General features: G+C 45.1%; 1 protein-coding gene across 4 annotated transcripts in view; it reads left to right on the top strand.

The window, feature by feature from the left end:
- Acsl1 (acyl-CoA synthetase long chain family member 1) overlaps positions 1–23807 on the top strand; it is a 61822-nt gene that overhangs the window by 22627 nt on the left and 15388 nt on the right. For all 4 annotated transcript variants that reach the window (XM_005066673.4, XM_005066672.4, XM_040731988.1 and 1 more), the window contains exons 3-9: positions 9059–9173; positions 12355–12419; positions 16065–16166; positions 18258–18357; positions 18548–18726; positions 23335–23367; positions 23517–23568. In XM_005066673.4, the coding sequence (XP_005066730.1) occupies positions 9059–9173; positions 12355–12419; positions 16065–16166; positions 18258–18357; positions 18548–18726; positions 23335–23367; positions 23517–23568 (646 nt within the window). The remainder of the gene's footprint in view (positions 1–9058; positions 9174–12354; positions 12420–16064; positions 16167–18257; positions 18358–18547; positions 18727–23334; positions 23368–23516; positions 23569–23807) is intronic.

Below are 23807 nucleotides of genomic sequence, written 5' to 3'. Positions count from 1 at the left end.
TTGCTTTTTAATAATTGAAATATAGCCAGGCAGTGGTGGCGCATGCCTTTAATCCCAGCACTCGGGAGGCAGAGGCAGGCGGATCGCTGTGAGTTCGAGGCCAGGCTGGACCGGCAGCCTCCAAAACAATACAGAGAAACCCTGTCTGGTGAAAAATAAATAAATAAATATAATTGAAATATAAAGTTTTAATTTTAAACATAGAATCTGGGTAATTTAGTAGTTATAGACACATTCTAGGAGGCATTGTTTTATGGGCCTCTGTTGGCAAGAAAGACACATACCACTGATTTCTTGAGGTATTATTGACCCTTGGCAGCAGTTTTGGAGCCGTCTCTCAGGGATGCGTGCTGTTGTGTTGTTCCTACTTTGAAAGCAAGTGAGTACCACTTGCTAGTCTCCTGCCATTCGGTCCTTACCCTGTTTCTCCCAGCTCATTTATCACTTCCCTTTCTTTAACCCTTACACGAACTAAGATGTCCACACTTTGGTCTGGATGCTTCTTTCCCCCACCCACTCTAGCTGTTTCCCAGCTCTGGTTTGTACAGTACTGACCCAGGACTTCGGTGTAAGTTACATCTTAACGTTTCCTGGAGAGGATGTGGGTCTATCTCTGTGGACCCAACAGCAAAGGCAGTACAGCTCTGGCAAGTGGCCGGGCTTGGGACCAGGATGTTGAATATTTGAGGATGGTTTAATTAAACTCTGTTTCAAGAGCCCTGTCCCAGAGTGTGCTGTTGCAGCCCACCCGTGAGCCTTGGTTGCCTGAAGGCCAACCTCCTCTCCCTTGGGGCTAGGAAGAACACCCAGGTGCTGCAGACTGATGCTTCTGCCACTCCACGACTTTGAACAGACGCGAAAACAGGCTTTGTGAGGGTGGGTTATTTGTTTTAAACTACTTCCATACTTGATACACAAGATCTCTTATTTTCTTCACGTGCTCTCGCTTGCTGAGTTTGAATTCCTCACATTCCCTTAGTGGAGATGCTGCTCACAGCGGTGCCAGTGAGTTGAACCCTTTGATGACTGGTTAGGGTCCAGGCCCTGGGGCCTGCCTGCAGTTAAGAGAAACATCAAGACATGTTGAAGCTGGGAAGTGTCTAAACTGATAACATGGTGCCGTATGCTGTGGTTCAGAGGAAGGTGTTTTATTGTAGATGTGAAGGAGAGAACCGTCTGGAAGAGCCCAGAGCAGAGAGGGAAAGCAGTAGACTTGAGCAGGGACAGCGGACTGGGCCTGGCAATGAGAGGAGAGAGGGAGGGAAGAGAGAGAGAGGATCAAGAGAGGACGGCGAAGAGAGCAGAGCTTAGGGAGCAGGGTTCTGAGGAGAATGGGCGCAGCTGTAGAGAGGGAAGCCCATGAGCTGGAGATGTCTAGGGTAGGCGAGGTAAGCAGAGCCAGCGTGCCAGGTTGGACTCTGAAATGTCTAACAGGTGCCTGTGATAATTAGGGAGCCTGGAGGCCAGCGTGCACATTGGTGTGCCAATAGGCACCCCAGATAGTCATTTGTCCCTTCTGCCAGTGATATGGGAACAGGCTTCACGAGTTTCAGAGTGAGACTTTTCCATGTAGTTGGTGGGAACACTCTTCCACAAACCTTTTTTGCCCATGATAAGGCCCACTCACAAACTGGCGTGAGCAATTTCTTCACCACAAGTGATACATTTTTATGAAGACTTATGCACACCTGACTGGTGGCAATAAAACAAATACAGGCCTGCGAAGGTGATGATGGTGAAATTCCAAAGAATGGCTGTGCCCTTTTGGGCTTGAAAGCCTATGACCAGCTCTGGGCCAGGGAGCTCTGGTCGAAGTGGGCAGCATCAGATACTGCTGGGGGGTGGAGTGCTGAGTGGAAGCTGCTGTGGAATGAGGGTGGATAGTGGTGTCCGTGGCTGTCTCTGACACAAGCCTGAGGTCTGCAGAAATGCCAAAGCCACTTAGTCGTAAGATGAGGACTAAAGGGTTCTAGCTGAAGGGGAAGTAGCAGTTGAGTACTGAGTGATATTAGGGACCACGGTAGCATGTGGCTATTTCTGCAGCTATTAATAAATATGACATAATAAATACTATTTTGTAGGCATTTGTAGATGTAAACAATTCTCAGCTCTGTGAAGTTGTTGGAACAGAGAGCAATTAGTAGACATGTGTGGGACTGAAAGAACCCCCTGATATAATAAAACTCTGGCTTTGTATCTGTCATCTTCCTGTGAATCCTATTTTCAGGCAGCCACCCTCATTGACTTAACATTTGTCACCGCAGGGTCCTGGTCACTGTTTCCCATGGTCTATTCTCTCCTGATCTCAATTGCAAAATAAGTGGTCAAATAAAGAAAAGCCAGAGTTTGCCCTCACAGTTCTACAGCTACCAACACAGAGACTTCCTGAACATATTTTCCCGAAAGTTGTTTCTGCATCTGCGAGTGTCTTTAGCTGGCAGTCCTCACAGGACAGTATGGATTAGAGGGAAAGAAAGCACATCCAGGGTGCTTCTGTTCAGAGAGTGTTCTGGAAGTTTGCAGACATCAATGTTTCGTGCCTTTAGGTAACTTAATAGGCTTTCTGATAAAGTATGGAACCTTTCTAATACTGTTTTCTTACTATACTCGCTGTCTTGGAACCTGAATGTAAGGTGTTCCTAGGAGCAGTCTGCTGGCTTTGAAACAAGGCAGCAGGTGCCTGGAGCTTCGGATTGGGTGCCAGCAGGAAGTGTCAGTCTAGTAATGAGCAGTGACAGTGGGCTGAGGGTGCTGAGGGTCATGGCAGGGATTACTGGGAACTAGAGGCAGAGCTTCACACCAACGCCAGGCTGCAGAAGGATTAAGTGGGTGTCTTAGGAACTTAAGGAAAGAAAGAAGCTGATTGTTAATCTTAAAAAAAAAATACATACTGGTCTGGAAAGATAGCCCAGTGGTTAAGAGTACTTGCTGTCCTTACAGAGGACTGGGGTTCAGTTCCCAGCATGCACATGGAGACTCATAGCCATCTGTAGATGCACTCATATACATAAAAAATAAATGAACCCCAAATAACAATTTATATAATATGTAATATATCAGCATATTGGTATGTTGCTGAGTTCTCCATACCTAAGGAAAACAAGGGTTGATTGCATAGAATTATATGATAAGCCAGTTCTGAAAACACATGAGATTTTGTATAAATGATGCTACCTTCTATAGGCCTCATTAGATAAGATGTGTATGTACATTGAAGTGACAGAAATATTCTCTGTAATATTTTTAAATATTCTGTAAGTTTTAAATATTCTCTGTAAGTTTTAAAATATACCCCCAAATGAGGCCAATAAGTGCCAAATTGGGGGGGGGGGAGAGGCGATGACAATTTTGTCACCACTCTGAGCTTCCTGTAAGAAATTCCTACTGCCCACCAACATCTGAGAGGCAGAGTCACATAGGGTAGGACTTGGAGCTGAGGTCCCTGTAGGCCAGGCGGAGGTGCCTTGTGTGTTCTACAGGGTTAGGTAACCTTATAGACCATGTTCTCCTTCTGCCAGAGCAATATGTGCTGAGTTTTTCTAGTGATATCTTTTCGTGTGCCCCCTGCCTCAGAGTTTCTCCCAAACAAATCCTCTGGTTGGGATAGTGGACATCACAGGAAATTAGCAAATAGAGAATTAACTAGGTTTAGAAAGTGCTGAGGGCTTTTAGGATTAGAGGGCCGTGTTTGTCAGGACCCTGTCTTCTCAAGCATGAAGGGAACAATACCATACGTGGACAAGTCTGGAGGAGCCTGCTTGCAGAACTCTTCACCGGGCTCCCTGGATTTGAAGCTCTGCTTCACTGCCTTGTAAACAGGGAAGTAAGGGGGGACCAAGTCAGCAAGACTGTCCTTCCCGGGAGGTGGCTGGCCTTGAGAGGCCCCACACATTCTCCTTCGGCTAGTGGAAATCCAGGCTAGTGGAAATCCAGCACAGACCGTCGGATGACACTGCTGTCTTTGCCTCTGGGAATAAAGAGCAGGGTTGTTATTCAGTTAAACAGTAAGCATGGCCCTTGCCCTGCAGCCTCTGCCCTTCACCTGCTGAGACAGCATAGGGGTGTTGTTTAAATGCTTTGTCCATTATCGTTCAGAGGTCACTGGACTGTGGGGTGCTCACACAGGCTGGCCTTTCAGAGACCTCGTTTGTGTCGAGATCTAGTGTTGCTGAAAAGCAGTTTCGTTCTGTTTCTGAAAAGACGTGTGAGGGTGGGCTGAGCGGGGAAGCGCCAGTCAACCAAGCGGCAGATGTCAGGTTTAAGGTAGGGAGGGCTGGGCTCCGGAAGGCAGCGACGGGGCAGCCTTCACCGCCAGGACTGTGCTTCCGTTTGCTGCCTTTCCCCCTTGGGATACATTGAGCTTAAAATCTGAGCCTTGGTAGTCTCCTGAGAAGTTACTTGACCCCCATCCTTCCTTTTCTTCTCTCTTTCTATCCCTTACCTCTGGTTTCCCTGTTCTCTTGGTTGCTTTTTATTTATGTTCCTGTAGATACCCATTTTATAGATAGAGATTAGTGAGGCTACATTGTGAAGTTGGACCCTTGACTTCTCAGAAATCCTCAGGGACATAATTTGCTCTACTTTAAATTTTAAGCCCCTTGTCCCCCCCCCCATACACCCAAGTGATAAACTTTTGTTTGCACGAAGGCCTCCTGCTGCATTCCAGGAAATTTATGACCTGAAAACAGAATAGCTAATCAAATAAGACCATGAGGGTCAACTCCCAACAATGGGGAAAGGACACAGCCCCCCCCAGTGCATTTCCTGTCTCTCTGTGTGTGTTCACTCTTCTAAGAGTAAAGTTTACCTTGTCTAGATAGTACAGTTAGAATGATAGTCTCTTTCCATGAGACCCAGAACTTAATTCTAGCAAAGGCAAACCTGTTAGGTCTGTGCCCCTCAGGGTCTACTCTTGTCTGTCCCTGTTGACTTCCATTTTTTTGTTTTGATTGGCCAATATCCCTTGGAGTCTTTGGTCACTCAAGGACAAGATGTATTATTTACTTCCGCACTGCAGTGGCCACAACACCTGACTTGACTATTTCAGGGAAGAATGATTATGGCTTCACAGTTTCAACCGGTGTCCATCATCACAGCAGGGAAGGCATTGTGGAGCACTCGTTCATGGTGGCTGAAGAAGTTTGTGTTTGTTTTCCCACAGACAGGAAGCAAAGAGCCAGCCAGAAACCAGAGACCAGATACACCTTAAAACACCTGCACCATCACCCATACCTGTCTACTAGGCCCCACTTTTAAAGGTCCCACAGCCTCTCTTACTAAAGTGACTAGCTAGAGACCATGAAGTCAGAGCATGAGCCTGTGGGGTAACATTCCAGGTTCAAACCATAATATTCTACCACTGGGCCCTGAAAGCTAATGACCATCTCATAATATATATTTACTCCGACTTAAGAGTCCCACACCCATCACTGTCCAAAAGTCTATATCCAGAATCTTTGCTGAGACCCAAAGCAGTCTTTTAGCTATGAGCTCCTAGAAAATACAGAAACTATACACTTCCCATATACAAAGACACAGAGTAAACACCTCCATTCTGAAAGGGAGGAATGGTGGCGTAGCGGGTGGGGCTGGAGGGTGGGGCAAGACCCAAAACCAGCAGGACAGGCATCAAACCCTGTGTGAGAGGCGCATGGTGTCATGATGTACTCTCCAGTGGCTTGGATAGCCCTTCTCCTTGCCATAAGTTACACACAGCCTCCATCCTGGGATAGCTCTGTTCTGTGCAAAAGCTTTCCTTGACAGACAGCCTACGTTCTTGTCCTCTTCAACATCCTGGAACTCTGTTGTAACTTAGTCTTCATCTTCATAGCTTCACCTGCAGACCCTCAGGGGCTCCCTGCAGCAAATCTGACGCTTATATACACTGCCTGGTTCACAAGATTCTTTTAAAATCTTGGTGGATGCTGCCATGGCTCCATAATTCTAGCATTTTGCATGCCCATACAACTAGTACCATGAGGACAACACGACCTTCCTGCTGTCAGTCTGAGCAGTAGCTGTGCCCCTTACACTGTGGTTGAAGTTGCCTCTGAGTTCCTGGGGTCGGAGAACCTGGGAAAACACTTCTTATGCAGCTCTGTGTAAGTCAGGCACCCTAGGAAAACTTCTAGTGTTCTCACAGTTTAATGGCTATTATTCATTTTTCCTTAGCATCCTCCATCATTTTAATTGTATTTATTCACAAGGGAATCCATGTATCTACAAAGTAATGTTACTTATTATCATAGCTTTAAAAATATATTGCCTTTGCATAATTATTTTTAATTAAAATATAATTATTTCATTTCCTTCTTCCCTTCCCTCCCCCCAACCCCTCCTGTTTATCCCCTGCTCTCAAAATCATGGCTGTGACCCCTTTTTCTTTGTTATCGTTGGTTACACACATACATATACACACCTAAAAATATAAATACAACCTGCTCAGATCATTTAGTGTTCATTGTCTGTATATGATTTTAGGGTTGACCACTTGATATTGGATAATCAATTATGGGACTCATTCCCAATGGGGGACTATCTCTTCCACTCTTAGTATTCTTTAGTTGCTTGAGTTCTTTGTCTAATTGATTTGGCCCTGTGAGATGTCCCCCCTCACCCTGTTTTAAGGAAGGTCTTTAAAGTAAGTTTTTGGGTTTAGACATAGGAGATTTTATTTTCCATTTAACTCAGTTCTTTGGTGTTGGTGTGTATTCACAGCACATGGTACTGTGTCTCACACAAGTATAAAATGTAGTTGAGTCATCATCTTTCTCATACTCTCTGCCTTCTCCTAAATAGTTTCACTTTTACCTTCATGCCTATATGCATATATGATGGTGTGTTTGTGTGTGTATATACAGGATATGTATGCATATATGATGGTGTGTTTGTGTGTGTGTATATATACAGGATATGTATGCATATATAATGGTGTGTTTGTGTGTGTGTATGTATATACAGGATATGTATGCATATATGATGGTGTGTTTGTGTGTGTGTATACAGGATACATATGCATATATGATGGTGTGTTTGTGTGTGTATATACAGGATATGTATGCATATATGATGGTGTGTTTGTGTGTGTATATACAGGATATGTATGCATATATGATGGGGTGTTTGTGTGTGTGTATATATATACAGGATATGTATGCATATATAATGGTGTATTTGTGTGTGTATGTATATACAGGATATGTATGCATATATGATGGTGTGTTTGTGTGTGTATATATATACGGGATATATATGCATATATGATGGTGTTTGTGTGTGTATATATATGTGATACATGTGCATATATGATGGTGTGTTTGTGTATATATATATATATATATACGGGATATATATGCATATGTGATGGTGTGTTTGTGTGTGTATATATGCATATATGATGGTGTGTTTGTGTGTGTATATATACAGGATATATATGCATATATGATGGTGTGTTTGTGTGTGTATATACAGGATATGTATGCATATATGATGGTGTGTTTGTGTGTGTATATATACAGGATATGTATGCATATATGATGGTGTTTGTGTGTATATATATACAGGATACATAAAATGGTGGTGAAGAGGAGTGTATGAGTGGCAGGTGTAAGAGGCGCCATCCTGAGCACTGTGTCATAGGACTTCCCTGAGAACAGCATGGGACAGCCAGAGTGCCTGAAATTCAACTATGACTGCTCTTTGACCCTGCTTACTGGGGTGGTTTCCTGTTTTCTTTCACCAAACCTCAAGCCAGAAGTGATCTCTTCCACTTTTTGGACAATCCTTTCTTGTGGTCCTGGAAGTTCTCCTATCGTGTTCTGATTTCCCTCAAGGGTTTCCTGGGTGTCGTAAATGTGAATGGCCCCGCCAGGCGGTGGTGGCGCACGCCTTTAATCCCAGCACTCAGGAGGCAGAGGCAGGCGGATCTCTGTGAGTTTGAGGCCGGGCTGGACCGACAGCCTCCAAAACAATACAGAGAAACCCTGTCTCATAAAAACCACAAAAAAAAAAAAAAGTGAATGGCCCCTCTCTTAAGTGTGAAATGGGAAGAAGGCTCTAACCAAGTCGTTACTCTTACCTCCCAGTGTAGAGAGAAGGTCTGAGGCGTTCCTGTGGCTCTCTGCACCCCCTGTAGTGTCTCCGTGGTCCTAGAGAGCTCTTCTTCTGCTAACTTGGGGGGCTAGGAACTGACATTCTGTTCATGGTCAGGACTCACGTGTGTGGCAGTGGTATTTAGGCCCCAGCAGGTGGGGACAACTTAGAGGAAAGTGGTCAGCAGCAGATGTGTGCACCTGTCCAAGCTGCCTGTAAACACCTGGGAAGGCTTGCCCCTGCTCACACTTGTTTAGTAGCTGATACCTGAGGTGCCACTCGAGGAACCGAAGGGTCTTGTGGACTGTATTGCAGTTGGTAACAAGAGAACGAGCTGTGGCAGGTGACTCATGGAATAAAACTGAGTGGTCTTTTGTTTCCTCCCAAGCTGACAGGCTCATCCTCTGTTCTGCTGGTGGATGCAGTTTGAGCATGCTGCTGTCCTCTCCCTCTCTTTGGTTCTGTCTGGCAGGACAGGTACTTAGGAATCTGTGAGCAGCTTCTTTTTTCCTCCTCCTCCTTAGTTTTCTTTCTCCGAGATTCCATTCATGGCCATGTTGTCTTCTCCAAAGCCGCCGTGGTTCTTCAAGGGAGCTTACATTAATTAGCCCATCAGCAAATTCTACACTTCCTCATTTGACTGCTAGTCACTGTGTAGCAGTTTATATTTATTTTACATCTAACTGACGAATAGTAATTACATATATTGATGGTGTGCAGTAAGTAAAATAGGCTCACAGATCTCTTTTACAGAGTCACGGCCATCATTTATTACAGTGTATTTATTATCTACCTGAGAATGGCTAGGACGGGAGATTTTAAGTGTTTGTACCACAAATAAATGACAAGCCTCGGGAAAAAATGGGCGTGTTGGCTAGCTTTGTTTGGCCACAGCATGCACCTCTATAAAGGCATGATGCTGCGGCCTTCTTGTTAACATTCTGCTTGCCCCTGTCCTTCCCAATAGGGTACTGATGGTGCTCGAAGATCAGCGCTCCTCGACAGTGACAAGCTCCTGGTGTACTTCTATGATGATGCCCGAACACTGTACGAAGGCTTCCAGAGGGGCATTCAGGTGTCAAGTAAGCCCATAGCTGCCGTGTTGTAGCTGACACTTTGTTTTTGTTTCTCGTGAGGAATGACCGGCCTTCCTTTCAAAAAGGCACATCTGCCAGTCTTTCACATACCCAGAATTATGTGTTCATGTCCTGTCTCCTTCTCTAACTTGTCAGAGCCAATCTCAAAACTCACAGGGCCCTCCAGATGGCCTCTGTCAGCAAACATGTCCTATATTTGATGGAGAATAACATATACTAGGCTCCAATGCTTCCTATAGTTTAAAAACTGTTTAATTGGACCTGGCCCATCATTTTTCAAGCTTACTGGGCCATTACCATACATATTTTGAGAGAAATACTAGCTTGCCCAGGAAGCTGTGCCCCGTGAGAAACACCCTAGAGAACCCTTGCTATCCAGTTGCTTGCCTCCATTACAGCCTGTCTCTAGCTCCCCGCCTTGAAGCAGCCCTCACTCGAGACCACTGCTGGCTCCTCCCTTTATGTCCTCATGCACTCCCCTTTTTCGGGTCACAGTCCTGCTCTTCCTACCCCTGCCGTGTTCTTGACATTTTGGTACCCTTTTAACCCTTGCTGCATTTCACTGTTTCTGTAAATGTCTTCCTGTCATTTTCAGTCCTACCTCAGGGGGCCATCTCCCCTTTTCCCCTCAGCATCTCTCTCATCTGCTCGGGCAGCAACCCCTCACCGTACAGAAGTATTCGCCTGGCATGTCTGTGGCCTTCCACTCTCTCTCCACACAGCAGTGACACAGGGCCTGTCACACTGGGCACTCAATATATTGCCCATAAGGGAGCACTCTTCTTAAGGATGATTTTTTTTGCTTTCCCGAGATTCCTCTATAGGGATAGATACTATATGTCAGCTTCTGGTTTTTGTCTCTGGCAGCTAGATTGTGATCTTACAGTCAGGAGCCGAGGGAGCTTCCATTCTCTGTGCCCCCACAAAACACACGAGCACTCAGGAAGCACCCGTTGCTTATTGCCTGACACCAGTGTAGTCTGATCACTCAGCCCATTGTTTTCAGGAGAATATTCCTATAAAGGTGCATTAGCCCATTGTAAGGAGAAAGAAAACGTCCATGTGTTATCACTTACCACATGAACCTTTTGAAGTTAGCATCCAGGTCTGGGTTTATCTGTGACAGTAAATCTCCCTGAGGTAGCATCAAGCTACATGAAAATGTTGTAAGTTATGTGTAGCTTTTCCTCCAAGCAGAGAGTGGGGTGTATCTAGGCTTTGGGGGCTTGCACTACTTCTGACACTTAGGCAACTTTCTGTTCTGTTGTCATTTGTCTAATTGGAAAGTGAGTGGTCTTAGGTAAATCACAGGAAACGTGAATGTAAGCTTTCTTAATATTCATTCATTAAAACAGCTGCTTTTTAAGTCTCCTCCATTTCATTTTCTTAGGATCTCTCAGGATTGAAATATGATAGAGGATAAAGCCCAGCATTTGTGGTGGTGATCAGAAGTTTGTCCAATAGCAGGAGAAGCTAGCCTAGAGCTTTGAAAACCTAATTTAAATTTTTTAAAAATTATTTTTATGCATCTGTTTTGCCTGTGCCCACAGAAGTCAGAAGAGGGTGTCAGACCTCCTGGAACTGGGGTTTCAGATGAACTTTGGGTGCTGAGAATCGAGCCTGGGTCCTTTGTAAGAGCAACCAGTGATTTTCACTGCTAAACCATCTCTCTAGCCCCCTTAAGCCTGTTATCTTTAAGATGCACCTAGCTGCATGTTAGTGTCACCTTGGGATGCTTTTTAAAAAGTACTAAAGCTCATGCCCAGCCATCCAGGTCTATCAGATTTTAGCAGCAGGGCCTGGGGATGGATGCTTTTCAAGTTTGCAGGTGAGCTGCTGCTTATCCGCAGTTTTAGAGCTGGGATCAGTGTGCTATGCCCATAAAGAGCCAAACAGTAAATACTTTAGGCTTAGACATTTGGGGCCATATAATCGCTACAGCTTCAGATGTAAGCAAATGAGTTAATAAGGCTGTGTTCTACTAACACTGCTTACAGAAACAGCCATTGGCTCATTATGGCCCTTGGGTACAGTTTGCCTGTGGTAGTTCTTGGGGAATAAAATGGCATTGGTTCCTGTAGCTGAGGGGTCCCCCGTCTGAGAAGCAGAGCTGCTGACCCCTCGCGAACTCTCAGCCTTGGCTACTGTAAACTGGAGGGTCTGGGAGAAGGACTCTTTGTCAGGTCTGTTTTAGGGAACAGTCAGTGAGTCCAGTTCATGTTGTCCCATCTTCTCGACCACTCACCGACAGTTGAATCCATTTGCATGTCACACTTCTCTAGGCATAAACCAGGCTTGCCACAGCCCCTGGTGAAACCATTCTTCTGTCCCCATTCTCCCATGTCCCCATACCCAGTCGGAACACCTTTACAAATTCACACTTGGTAAACCTAGCTGTTGTAGCATCTTCCCTTTCCTCCCTCCCTGTGGGGCGAGAGATGGAAAGTTAGCAGCCAGGGCAAGATGCTATCCTCACGCATATTTCCCCAATGCTGCCATCATATTCCAAGCACATTGAGGGATTAACCCAGTGATTGGGTCAGAACCCTCAGGACTCCATCACTCCTCAGAAGCTGGTCAGCTAGCACCTGAGCGTCCGTCCAACACATGACCTTTGCAGGAACGTCTAATTCTGAGTTGGAATGCTTGAAGCTGCCCTAGAGATCGTGGTGGCCGCCTCTTCTGAAAACCCACAGTAGTATTTCTACACTCAGCCACTGGCATGAGGAGAAAGTCACAGGTTAAATGTTCTTGAAAATCATGTTAACTGGGTGGTGGTGACACATACCTTTAATCCCAACACTCTCGAGACAGAGGCAGGTGGATCTCAGTGAGTGCAAGGCCGGTTTGGTCTACAAAGTGAGTTCCAGAGCCATGTGATAGAGAGACCTTGTCTCAAAAACCCAAACCCAACAACAAGAGTCAAGCATATTAATATCTCTTCTATTTATCTCCAACCCCCTTCTGTTTAAGAAACAGCGAATAAACAAACAAATAAAAGTCACTTCAGACTCCAGAAGAAAAAACATTTCTCATATGAACTCAGTTTCTAATTTGGAGTCTAGCGTCTACCTGATATTTCGAGGGATAAACAAAGAAACAAAATGCAGGAATATTTAATGGTCAAGACCATCTTTTGCTTCACCTTTGTTTTTTCTTTTTGTAGACAATGGCCCTTGTTTAGGTTCTAGAAAGCCAAACCAGCCCTATGAATGGATTTCCTACAAACAGGTGAGTTCCTTGGCTGTGACAGCTCTCTTCATATCTGTGACCAAATTCTCAATGTAAGCTAAACGTAATACTCAACCAATATTCAGCGTGAATGGAGAAGAGTTGATTCAGGCTCGGGTTTGGGGGTATTCAGTCCTCCGCCATGGGGGATGCTTGGTGCTTGGCTGTGCATGTAGATCGTTCAGCTAGTTAACATCTCAGCAGATCTGAAAGCCGAGGCTGATCTGCAGCAGGCCTAGCCTAAACTCAAGACCAGCCCCTGTGACGCTGTGTCCGCCAGCAAGGCTCCATGTCCGAAGGGTTCTGCCTCTTCCCAGAGTTCTGCCACTCACGTGAGCCCATGACATCCATTTCAGACTCAAACCGTAAGAAGGGCTCTGTAGATTTGGCCCTGGTAAAAGATTGCTGAGCAGAAAACATGCTGCACTTTGGGAACTCCAGATCACCTACGGAAAAACAGAGCATGGTAAACCCTGGGAAAGTCTAGCAACAGGTAGCTTAGAGCACTTATTGATCACCTATACGGATTATTAGGAAGTATAACTTTTCAGATAATTTTAGAAGTCTCCAGAAGCAAATGATTCCCCTACTGGGGCCCCACTTGTCTTTGCCTGAGGAGTGCTAGGAAACTTAGAAACCCCAATTTGTAGTGTCCCCTATTTTAGAGATGTCCCCGGAAATGGTGTAACTTGCCCATACGCACACAGTGTGAGTGGCAGAAACCAGACCAGAGCCAGGTGTGCCGTGGGCATGTTGGCATCTGTTCACTGATCCTCAAAACTGTCCTTGGCCAGCTATCCAGGGTGTGACATGCTACTCCTTAGCAGCCATAGGGAAGAGCCCAGATGTTCAGAGGAGATCCCTGCCTGTCTGCATAAACCTAAAGCTAGGATCCCAGGCATTCGCACACTTAATGCTGTCATCTTTGCTCATTAGCGGCTGTAACTGTTTGAGTCACAGTTTGTGAGCAGTGGGTTGCAGAGCAAGAAGACATCGCCTTTTATTTCTTTTATTCTCATTATGATTACACAGAATCAAGCTGTGGTTGCTTTTCCGGTCTGGCCTCAGGATGGGCAGGCGCAGCTGTGAGCAGTTTAGTTGCCTTCCTTTTTCCTACACAGCTGTCCAGGAAATGGCTTTCTGTCCCAGGGCTCCACTGCTGCTTGCTCTGGGGCCAGGTAACCCGTGATGCCCATGAACACAAGCTGACTTCCTCCCTCTGGCTTGTCTGAGGGTGTGGGTATGGGGGGAGTTGTGGTTCGGAGCAGCACACCCCGGCCTGGGAGTAGCACCTGTCAGAGCTTCTTGAACTGAAGCCCTGGATTTGTCCTCTTCCCTCCTCAGAGGGTGGACAAGAATGCCCAACGCTCTGCTTGGGTAGTATGTGTCTCTCAAGAAAAACAAGAGAGATCAGCTTATACAATACCTTGCCTGTGGAAGGAGCCAGGAGCTCACGTGACCAGAGAGATTTCCCTCTTTCTGTTTGGCTTTACCAAAGGCCAAGCCAGTTTCTATCCAGCTTTATGTTTGTTTGTCTCCCCCCAATCAGTCAGTGTTGGCTCACATCTGTACTCCTAGCACTGCGGAAGTTGGGGGCAAGAGGATCACTGAGTTCCTGGCCAGCCTTGGACACATAGTGAGGCAGAGCCCAACTCTTGGGCTGCAGAGTGAGACCACCTCAAACCACTGAGACGGTTGCTTCCAGAGTCTCTGTAGCAAGACTTGGGCACAGGGCACTGTGTGACAGCCCTCGGGCCCCACAGATTCCCCTAGTGCCCTCTGCATAATTTCTGTTAGATTCGTTGGCCAGAAAAAGAAAGGCATCTGTTGCAGACTGGTGTTCAGGGTACACTGAAAGTCCCTGGAGTTTCTGAAGGTGTTGCTGGGTGACTTGCGCAGTTCAGCCAGAGGCTTGGCAAAGACACAGAGCTGGATTTAACTGAAGCCAGCTTTGGCTTTGCAGAGATCTTTATCTCAGTTTACTTTTTACTCTTAACTAACAAGAGTGACTTTTAGGAAAATAAGAATCTCTTTGATTTTTTTTTCTTTAAGAGCAAAATAGTTGGTCTTTCTAGAGATACAAATGGATGTGTATTGTCCCAGTGGGCCCTGAAAACAGTTGCAGGCATTTCTTAAATTCCAGTCCCTTAAATTCAACTTAGACTTGTGAACTGGTCAAGAATATAAGATACTGTGTCATTGTGCTGTCACCTGGCCAGTGCCACTCTCAATCTCTTAGGTAGGCCTGGGATAGTGTCAGGTCCCAGAAGGGACAGGATTCCTGGCAAGGTTGGTGTGGCTGTTTTCCCTATTGGCATGATATGCCTTAAAAGTACTCTTGAGAATAAAGAACTCTTTATTTTTAAGTTGTTTTGATTTTTTGTTGTTGTTTTGTTTGTCTTTTAGATGTTTTCTCTGTATAGCCCTGGCTGTCCTGGATTTCACTATAAACCAGGCTGGCCTTGAACTTGTAGAGATCCCCCTACCTCTGCTGGGATTAAAAGAGAGTGCTACCACTGCCTGGCCTAACACTTTAAGGTTTAGATTTTTAAAAATTAATTTAGAGTAGGAGTGGCGAGAAGGCAGCCATGGATATGTTTTCCTAAGCTTTGTGACTAGTTTTGCTTCTCCATGCATTTCTCAGAGTTGTAATATTTGCCAGCTACCCACTGTCGTTTTCTGGGGATTACTGTCATTTACTTAACCACCCAGCTGTTCTTTTTATTTTCCCCCTGGATTTATTCAATTTTAGGTAATTCAAAATTTTTATCCTTGTACATAAGGCCTTTAAAAACCTCCTCCTAAGATTGTATTATTTCCCAAAAAAGTAATTCTGAAGAATGGGATTGTAGAGTGAACGTTTAGTATTAGCTGGGTGTGATGGTGCATGCCTTTAATCCCAACACTTGAGAGGCAGAGGCAGGCAAATCTCTACAAATTTGAGACTAGCCTGGTTCTACAGAGCAAATTCCAGGACAGCCAGGTCTACACTGAGAAATCCTGTCTCAAAAAACAAACAAATAAAAGCTTAGTCTTTTATTTTTTCTTTTTTTAAAAAGCTGTTTCTAATGACTGGTTTTGAGGGGTTTGGTCACTTTTCTAGTGTTTTATAAAGGAAAGAAAAAAGTCTAGCCAGGCCTCTTTGCTACATACCTGTGATCCCAGCAGCCAGAGCAGTAGGTCTGTGAATCTGAGGCCAGCCTGAACCAGCTAGAAGAGTCAAGTACTGGGACAAGGTCATTTTAGAATGCTTGTCAAGCTTGTTCATGGCCCTAGGTTCCCCTCCCAGCACTACAAACAAGCAACAACACCCCCAAAAGAAAAGAAAAGTGTCTCTTTATTCTTTGTCATTTTCTAACACTAAAATAGAAACATGCATTTATAAGAAGCCCTGATTTGTCAATCATCTGGGACCTGCAAACCGAGAATAATTTGCTTTGCAGAAGGAGTGTTATAGCCGGGTCCATTCGTGCTGTATTGGCGAATAAAACCTTGTGTTGTGCAAACATTTTTTAAAAGGCATTGCTCCCCTTCTCTGCATAGCTCTGCTTGCAGCTGAGACACCAGTGTCACCCGGTGAGTTCCTACAAAGTCCTTGTCACGGGGATGCCTCTCGTTGCTAATGCTTGACTCCCCTCCCTGCAGGTTGCAGAACGGGCTGAGTGCCTAGGCTCCGCACTGATCCAGAAGGGTTTCACGGCCTCCCCAGACCAGTTCATCGGCATCTTTTCTCAAAACAGACCTGAGGTATTCACCACCAATCATTACCATGCAGAGTTCCCACGGTGCTCCGTGGTTTCACCCGACAGCCGATGGGGACTAGACTTTGTTTTCTGTTTTCTGCTGGGAACATGGCAGAAAGTTATAGGTGTGAGAACCTGAACTGAGAGTTTCTTAAACTTTCGAGAGAAAAAGAAAAGAAAATCACAGCGCCCCCCCCCTATGATTTTTTTGTTTGTTTACATTTTTCTTAATTCAGGTGGTCAAATAAAACTCTTAGAAAAAATGTCAGATCAGGGGCTGGCGACCTCTGTGACTGGATAAAAGGCATTAATAAGTTATCAATAATTAATTAGAACAGAAATTGGGGGTACATTTTGTTAGTAGTGAACTTTTCTTCCTGAAGGGTCTGCGCCTTTCTTCTGATCAAATTTCCAAACCTAAAATACTGAGAAATACCCACTCTGACCTGGCCCTGGCGGAAGTAGACAGCTGTTACTGGCTATGGAGGCCTGCACTTAGTATTTCAGAAAAGTGACTTGCGGGGCTGGAGAGGTGGCTCGGGTTCAGAGCACACACTGGTCTTCCAGACGACCTGAGTTGGATTCCCAGCCCTCATATCAGGTGACTCACCACCATCTATAACTCCAGGGGAATCCAACTCTTTTGTCTTCATGGGTACCCCTGAGTATGTGTGCGAGTGCACACACACACAATTAAAAAAAATAAGGTTGTTTGACATGGGAAGTCCCTCTTAGAGCGCTTCTAGCTAGTTGTGTCAGCAGTAGCTGCCTTGGAGAAATCCAAGCATCAGAATTATTTTTATATCTGCTTATGTCTGGAGAGGCATCTTGGTTCTGCTCTCCCTGTGTTGTGTGTGTGTGTGTGTGTGTGTGTGTGTCCTGTTTTCACAAGTTAAAATGTCTTCTGAGACTGACTGTCGAGTTCTGCCAAGAAGTAGCATGATCCAAGGCTGGCCTGCACTTGGTCTCATGCTGTGATTTGGTTTTCTGTCACATCTCAGAAACATACCTGAAAATTTTACTTCCGTAGGAATTGTATTACCCACATACAACTACAAAACAAACCCCTTACTTCAAGGGATAGATTACCGATGCCTTCTCTCAAATGTGGTTAAGTGTGGACGCAGGAAGGGTATAGAGCCCCTGAGTAGAGTCTTGGAGGAAATGCTCAGAACACAGGCACAGTCTCAGGTCCATGCTAATGCATGTGGCCCAGCGGCTCCTCTCACTCAGCAACCACACCCTTTTCTGTGCTGTGGTCAGCATCCTGTGGTGTCATTCGAAAAGTGAAGCTGGGACAAACAGGTATCCAGAAGATCTGTAAGTGAAAGAAGGACCGTGCCTCATCTGGTAGATCCGTGAGTTGCTATGCAGCCAAGGTTAGGGGCAAGAGAAGCAGTTATTGCATCACCACTTTCCCTGGTCACTTTACTAGGAAGGATTGTTTTCAAGGCAGCTTCCGTTCTTGAAAGAAAGGTGTTCTTCCTCCCCAGTTCCCAGGCCTCATTCCTCAAACTCCACGGCCATTGTGCACCCAGAGTACCTTAGTGGTTGCAGGTGGCCCGTGGAGTAGAGCCAGACTCTGTGGCACAGGCTCCCTCCAGTCCTCTATCGCCAGGCTTCTCTCTGGCTCGCTGGCCTCCCAGCCTTAGATACTACAAGTCCCTTGCTGTTCTCTCTCCCTGTCTCCCCCATGCTCCAAATTGTTTCTCCCCACCAAGGTCTCTGCAGCCATCTAGAAGCTACAGCAAGTCCCTGCTCTCTAAGCCAGTCACAGTCATTGTCTTGTAATGGTGCTGTCCTCATACACTTGTCTCTCTTGTTTAGGCAAATTGCAGTTTGGGTTAGGAAGGGGCAGATTTTTGTATGCTAACTTAAACACTGATCTTAAAAGAAGGATAATATTGCAAGAACAGAAGTAAAAAGCAGGAGCAAGTATTTGTTTTGAACTCTCCTGGAACCTGGCACACAGTGGTAGACAGATAGATGTTAAGTTTGCTGCAGTAGGTGCCTCTGATTTGACTTTCTGAATATTGTCCTTTGCAATGATTCTCTCGAGACATCACATTTTCTTTCTCTGACTTTTACTGTTTAGTGGGTGATCATCGAGCAGGGATGCTTTGCTTATTCGATGGTGGTTGTTCCACTCTACGATACGCTTGGCGCCGAAGCCATCACCTACATAGTGAACAAAGGTATGTCTTTGTTCTTGGCATGACCATTGCCCTACTTCTGGATTTAGACATCCCTATATCTGCTTCAAGGGAGTGGGGGTGGGCATTACGATTAAATCTGCATCACTCTGGCATGCTTCTTATCTGTATGTCATATATTACAGCCACGCTTTTGACATCCCAGGGCTCATTATCACCTCTTCGTTTACAGCTGAGCTCGCTGTGGTTTTTGCTGACAAGCCAGAAAAGGCGAAACTCTTGTTAGAAGGTGTAGAAAATAAGCTAACCCCTTGCCTTAAAGTCATAGTCATCATGGACTCCTACGGCAGTGATCTGGTGGAACGAGGCCAGAAGTGTGGGGTGGAAGTCATCAGCCTGAAGGCTCTGGAGGTGAGTTCTTCCACATGGCCCACGTCCCTGAAGGGTTACACGTGGTACCCAAGCACACTGTCGTCCCCATGCTGGAAAGATACAGGACAAAATTCCCATCATCCTACTAGACAAAGATTTGTTGTTTTGCTCAGTTGCAGCTGCAGGTGCTGAAGCACAAACCACCAAACTCAATATAACCCACATGGAGTTTATTGGGGAAAGGGAACAAAGGGAGGGGTGGGTGTTGGCCAACTAGGAACAGAGATAGAAGGGGAAGGGGAAGGGGTGAACAGGTGGTCTGGGGGTGCTTGCCTAAAAGGGAAAGTTTGCTTATGCATACAGAGACCTTGTGCAGCCACGAAATGTGACGCAGCCACGCGGTACAGGCCCCTTTAAGCTGACTAAGTATCTGCCTGAATGCAGGTGTGTGTGTCAGGGCCCGAAGTGAGCTGGGCCCTCTCATATCAATCATTAATCAAGAGAATGCCCCCATAGACTTGCCCATAGACAACCTGATGGGGGCATTTTCTCACGTGAAGTTCCGTCCTTCCAGATGGCCCAGCTTTGTCAAGTTAACTGACCAGCACACTAGCGTACCCAGTACTCAGTGTTACTGTATCACCTGCAGAAGTCTCGTGAAAGTGGTACTCATATTTATCCTTGGCACCAGTGAACCGTGCCGGTAAACACTGGGACTTTCAACTGCACACAGGTGGAAGTTTCTAGTTTGTATGCTCTTGTTGGATTTGACTGCCATTAAAGGCATTGGTCTCTGAAACCAAGCCAAGATACAGAACTGTCTCGTCATCAGTCTGTCCCTTTGTCATCTGAGGCGCTCTCTCTCTCTCTCTCTCTCTCTCTCTCTCTCTCTCTCTCTCTCTCTGTGTGTGTGTGTGTGTGTGTGTGTGTGTGTGTGTGTGTGTGTGTGTTATGGCACAGGTGTGGAGGTCAGAGACAGTTTTCTGGAGTTGATTCCAACCTCAGGTGGTCAGTCTTGACAGCCTTTACTAAGAGGGCCATCTCACCCGCCCTCGTCATTCCTTCCTCCAGCTTTCTTCTGTAGATTCTAGTGAATTCCAACATGGACTTTTGTTTGGTTTTTGTACTAATCAGGGTTACTATTGCTGTGATGAAACGCCATGACCAAATGCAAGTTGGGGAGGACAGGGTTTATTTGGCTTACTCTTCCACATCACTGTTCATTATTGAAGGAGGTCAGGACAAGAACCCACAGTTAGATGCTGATGCAGAGGCCCATAGAAGAATACTGCTTTCTGACTTGCTTCCCATAGCTTATTCAGTACAGAACCCTGGACCACCAACCCAGGGATGGCCCCACCCACAATGGGCTGGGCCTTCCTCCATCAATCACTAATTACTGCTTGCAGCCTGATCTTATGGAGGTATTTTCTTAATTAAGGTTTCCTCCTCTCAAATGACTTTAGCTTCTGTCATGTTGACATAAATCTGTCCGGCACAACTCATTTATTTATCTCTTTGTTGTTTTTATTTGCGATATGGTTTATTTTCAGCTTAAGCACAACGTTAATGGTAGCCATTCTAGGAGTATCAGAGGGCACGTATGATCTGACCCCAACACTGGCCTTAGGTGAGGAAGCGTGGAAGCCAGCAGGAGGTCCTGTTTACATGTGCATCATAGGTAGTAGATTCCAGAGGAAGCTGCACTGTGGCTGAAGATGTAAATCTTTTTGAGAAACTGTTATAAACAAGGTTTTTGTTTTTAATGCCTACTTCTTTTCCTTCTACAGAGAATTAGAGGGTCTTACAGAGCAGGGTCTGTGGGATGTTCCCAAGGAACCTGCAGTCTGAGGGCAGCTCGTTCCAACACTGACACGCAACTGTGTGCACATTCACATGCACACGTGCACACACCCAGCGTGCAGAACAACTCCTTACACACTTTTGCCTAGGCCTCATTTTTAAATTACAGTTTAGCTTTTTACCTACATTTTCCACTGGAGTGTTTTTGTTTTTTTTTTAACTTGTGGTCTCCTTTCATTTTATTGGAATCTCACCTCCCCCTTGCCTGCCTTTCTGTCCCCTCCTCCAAGACACACACTCGTTGTTGCTTTTTCTTTGCTTTTTTTTTAACCACTGCATGATAAAGACATAATTTTCAAGTTAAAACATTACTCTGATGAATGAATGGTAATTGCAGCACGCAGTTTATATTGAAATCTTGTTTCACCCTTACCTATGTAATGGTATTTATGCATTTTAGACACTTTGTAGACAAAAATGAGAAGAATGTAAAGTTTACATATGGTTGATTGTGAGGTCATTTACATTTATATGTTTACATTTTAATACATATATTTTGGAATCTAGGCTTTTGGAGTGTTTGCCTCTTCTATATTTTGATTGTGAACATTTCAAACATCCAAACTGTTGAGTAATAGAGCATACAGCCACATTCCCATCTTCCTGCTAAAGAGTCTATGGTTGAGGATTTAAAACATCTGCTTCAGCATTAATTTGCCTGTATATTCACTCTCCCATCCATACTTTTATTAGGTAACAGATTTCATTACTCAGAGGTAATCCCATATGCTTGTCACTCACTAGAACTCAGTTTTCTTCACTTTTAAACTAAAGTGGTCACTTTTTTTTTTTTTTTTGGTTTTACGTGACAGGGTTTCTCTGTATTGTTTTGGAGGCTGTCAGTCCAGCCTGGCCTCGAACTCACAGAGATCCGCCTGCCTCTGCCTCCCGAGTGCTGGGATTAAAGGCGTGCGCCAACACCGCCTGGCTTCTAAAGTGGTCACTTTTAAAAGTAATCATTGTATTTTTGTTCTGAGAAGTAACCAGACAGACTTAAGTCTCTGAGCTGCAACCCCAAATAATGTACTAGTGGAGGTTGTGTTTGCTCTCCTAAGTTGTATGACTATGGCTTTATGGTACTCAGCATCATCACCTGAAGATTCTAGAGGTCATTAAGGATTCTGAACAGATTAGCTAGGCGTGGTGGTGCATGCCTGTAGTTCCAGCACTTGGGAAGTGGAAATAGGAGGATCATTTCGAAGAAACCTTCAGCTACCTAGCTATTTTGAGGTCAGCCTGCCCTACATGAATGAGCTCCTGCCTCAACAACAACAACAGAATGGAGAAAATTTTGAATGGATGAGTAGAAATCAATCAAGTCAATCATGCTTATTTGGAGAATAGTTTGTAGAAGTACTTGCTTTAGCTCCTTGTTGACCTTAGCTCCTTTGTGGTTGTCTTGTTTTGTTTTAAGCTGCTGGCTTTGTAAGTTGCCCAGGCTGATCTGGAACTCCTGGTTCAACTGTTCTCTTGCCTCAGATTATAGGTGTGTGGTGCAGTGCCCAACCCTAGTTGACTTCTAATTAGACGTCGGTGTTCTTGTTTTTAATGTTTGGTTATGATGTATGTAGTCTCAATTGATTCAAAGTATGCTAGGTGGAGCTCGGAGCATGCCCATCTAATTTCCATTTTGCAGTAGGTGCCAGCATACCACACATGCATTCTCAAGCTGCTTACTTTTCCTAGGAAAGGAATACAAGTCGCTCTTTGTGACTGGATACGAAGGCTTCTTAATGCCCTAAATTGAAGCACATTCCTGGTAGCAGAAGTCTGCACTGGGAACAGCTGTGTCTAGGGACAGAGCTTAGATCCCCCTTGATGCCCATTCTAGAAGTATCCTCCCATCCTCCTTGCAGCCCAAGTCCTCCTTCCCCTGCAGGTGGCGCATAGATGACTGAGCCTCCCTAACACTTCTAGCATTTAAATGGAGCAGAGGGTGCTTCTACCTGTGAAGAGGTCCTTGAGGTGGAGCCAGGCTGTCAGGGAGTGCATTCTCTGATGGAAGAGGGTGCTGAGGACCAGCAGGTCTTTGCTTAAGGGCAGGAGTCAGGCTTTGTTACACACCATCCTAGGGTAAGGAAGCAGGGCTGGAATACAATGCAGAGGACTTCACTGTCTTTGGAATCCATTCTATTTCTAAGACCATTTATGTGGCTTTATGTAACAGGGAGATAACTGGAAAATGGCTTCCTAGAACAAGAAATAATATAGTTTTTATTCATTAACAGTACTCTAATTTACTTAATGTGAAAAAATGGTATTTTAGCCAGTTGATAGTAAAAATCTATAGTAAAAGCAGTAACTTGTGGGACTTTACTCTTTTTTTTTTTGTGAATTTGGGTGTTTTGCCAGTGTGTATGTCAGTGAAGCACATGTATGTGCCAACTGAGTCCAGAAAAGGCATCAGATCCCCTGGAACTGGAGTAGCAGACAGTTTTTGCATGTGGGTGCTGGGAATCCAATCTGGGTCCTCTGGAGGAGCAGCCAGTGCTCTTAACCACTGGGCCATATCCACAGCCCTGACTTTACTCTTAATAGTTAGAAAAGCGGGCTGGAGAGATGGCTCTGTGGTTAAGAACATTAGCTGCTCTCCCAGAGGTCCTGAGTTCAATTCCCAGCAACCACATGGTGGCTCACAACCATCTGTAATGAGATCTGGTGCCCTCTTCTGACCTACAGGGATACATGCAGACAGAACTCTGTATACATGATAAATAAATACATAAATAAAGTTATAAAATCTTAATATTGAGGGTTTTTTTCTCTCTCTCTTCCCTAATTAAGGACCTTGGAAAAGTGAACAGAAAGAAGCCCAAGGTAAGCATCCTGGGTTACTCTGTGTTGAAGCCTTTTTTGCTCTTTGCAATACCAAGTCATATTGGAGACTGTTGGAAATGAGGGGTGATACCTTGTGGCTTGATATATTCTGTTCTGATGTATGCCATCTCTTTTAAAATTTTCTTCAGCCTCCAGTGCCTGAAGACCTTGCAATCATTTGTTTCACAAGCGGAACGACAGGTACATTTTGAGATGTAATCTCTTCAAAGTGGTATCTAAAAGCCTGTGCTCTCTGCCTCCCTTTTGGGTAATGTATTGACTGATTATAGATGGGGACCAGGCGAGGTCATCCTGTTGCTCTGTGAGAGTGCCATGTAGTTAATTCACTACTTACTAAAAGGGACCTCAGATGCACTCTGTCAGGGTCTCTGCAGAATAAAATTCCTAGTTCTTCCCCTGTTGACACACAAAAAGACATT

This window comes from Mesocricetus auratus, unplaced genomic scaffold (assembly GCF_017639785.1).
Source record: "Mesocricetus auratus isolate SY011 unplaced genomic scaffold, BCM_Maur_2.0 Super-Scaffold_100026, whole genome shotgun sequence".
NCBI lineage: Eukaryota > Metazoa > Chordata > Mammalia > Rodentia > Cricetidae > Mesocricetus > Mesocricetus auratus.
The sequence above is the reverse complement of the archived record's forward strand: the minus strand, read 5'-3'. Positions and strand labels throughout refer to the sequence as shown.